The 1282-nt window shown below is 51.4% G+C and overlaps 1 protein-coding gene across 1 annotated transcript in view; it reads left to right on the top strand.

Annotated features, from left to right (window-relative positions):
- The first annotated feature begins 219 nt into the window (after positions 1-219).
- Positions 220-1282, top strand: part of LOC103919845 (chromosome unknown open reading frame, human C1orf186) — a 3202-nt gene continuing 2139 nt past the window's right edge. The window contains exon 1 of the mRNA XM_009327430.1: positions 220-286. Within this exon, the coding sequence (XP_009325705.1) occupies positions 220-286 (67 nt within the window). The remainder of the gene's footprint in view (positions 287-1282) is intronic.

The raw sequence follows: 1282 nt of genomic DNA, 5'->3' as shown, positions 1-1282 counted from the left end.
GACCGATGCAAGAGCCTGACACCAAACCCGTGGCCTTCTTTTGGTTACTTTCTTCTATGTTTTTTTTTTTTCCCCCAGGTTATAGTTATCAAATATTTTTTGTGGATTTAAAAAAAAAAAAGAAACGCAAGAGCAGTTAGAAAGCAAGAAGAATAAATTTTGGTTCTTGTTATTATCAGCGCCGTGGTGGAGCCCAGAAGCTCCAGTCAAGTATCAGATATGGCCGAGGCGGCAGGGTATAAAACCATTAAGCTCAATGATAACGGCAGGGAGAGTCAGTGGCTGTGTGAGGGGTGCGTATGAGAAGGAATTGCACATACAATAAGAGCCTCGCGCAGAGGGAAGGCTGGATGCCTTCATTTTACGCCTGCAATGCCAGACCACTGCTTTCAAGCGGTGAGCCTGATCTTCAGTTGATGTGGAGCAGTGTGAAGCTCAATGGGACCATCTTGGTTCATTGCCACCAGGGCTAGCTGCCTCTCTCTGTCCCCGCCGAGACCTCCAGCGCTTCGCCGGGCATCACACCGACCGCCGAGACGCCTCGCGGGGAGGATGAGCACTTGTGAATGGTGAGTACAGCGGCCCGGGCTAGAGCCACAGGTAGCCCTTTGCAGCCCTCCTGCGGCGAGGGAGATGCTCTAAGATGGAAGGATAACTGCTGCTACGGGGCACCTTTCTGCTCGGTTTCGCTGTCCTCGCTTGGCCGGGCTCTGGCTGCGGGGATGCTGTGCCGTGGGTCCGGGAGCAGCGGCAGAGCACGGGGATGCCGCAGCCGCCGTCGCTGGTGACAGCGTGCCTGCATTTTGCTGCGCTGGGGGCAATTACGCGTTGTCACTGGATGGGCGCGTTTGGCATTTGCCAGACACACGGGCGGGAGTCTCAGAAAGAGCTTGTGATTTGGGCGGGAGCCATATTTGTAACTTCTCTCTTCCAGCAAGCACTGCGCACCCTCCCCGCTGGCAATGAGGCTTTCGAAAACCCTTCTTAGGACGGGCACCCAAAAATGAAGTGCAAGGAGCACCAGTCATTTTTGAAAATGAAGCCCCAGATTTCTGGGCACATTGCCTTAAAGACAAAAAGCAAAACCAAAAACTGTACCAGCAAACCTTGGTCTAAAACATGCTTTGAAGAAATGCCAGCCAAACAGTACCTGAAAGATTTAAAATAATTTGGTTATTTCTTTCACTTAGACAAAATATTTTTCTCTTGTTCAGGTGGGTGCTTGTTGCCATCTCAGCCGTCGCCTTGATCCTATACGCTCTCCTCTTGGTGACACTTTACA

This window comes from Pygoscelis adeliae, unplaced genomic scaffold (genome assembly GCF_000699105.1).
Source record: "Pygoscelis adeliae isolate BGI_AS28 unplaced genomic scaffold, ASM69910v1 Scaffold197, whole genome shotgun sequence".
Lineage (NCBI taxonomy): Eukaryota > Metazoa > Chordata > Aves > Sphenisciformes > Spheniscidae > Pygoscelis > Pygoscelis adeliae.
Note: the sequence above shows the minus strand (reverse complement) of the source record. Positions and strands in the feature narration are given on the sequence as shown.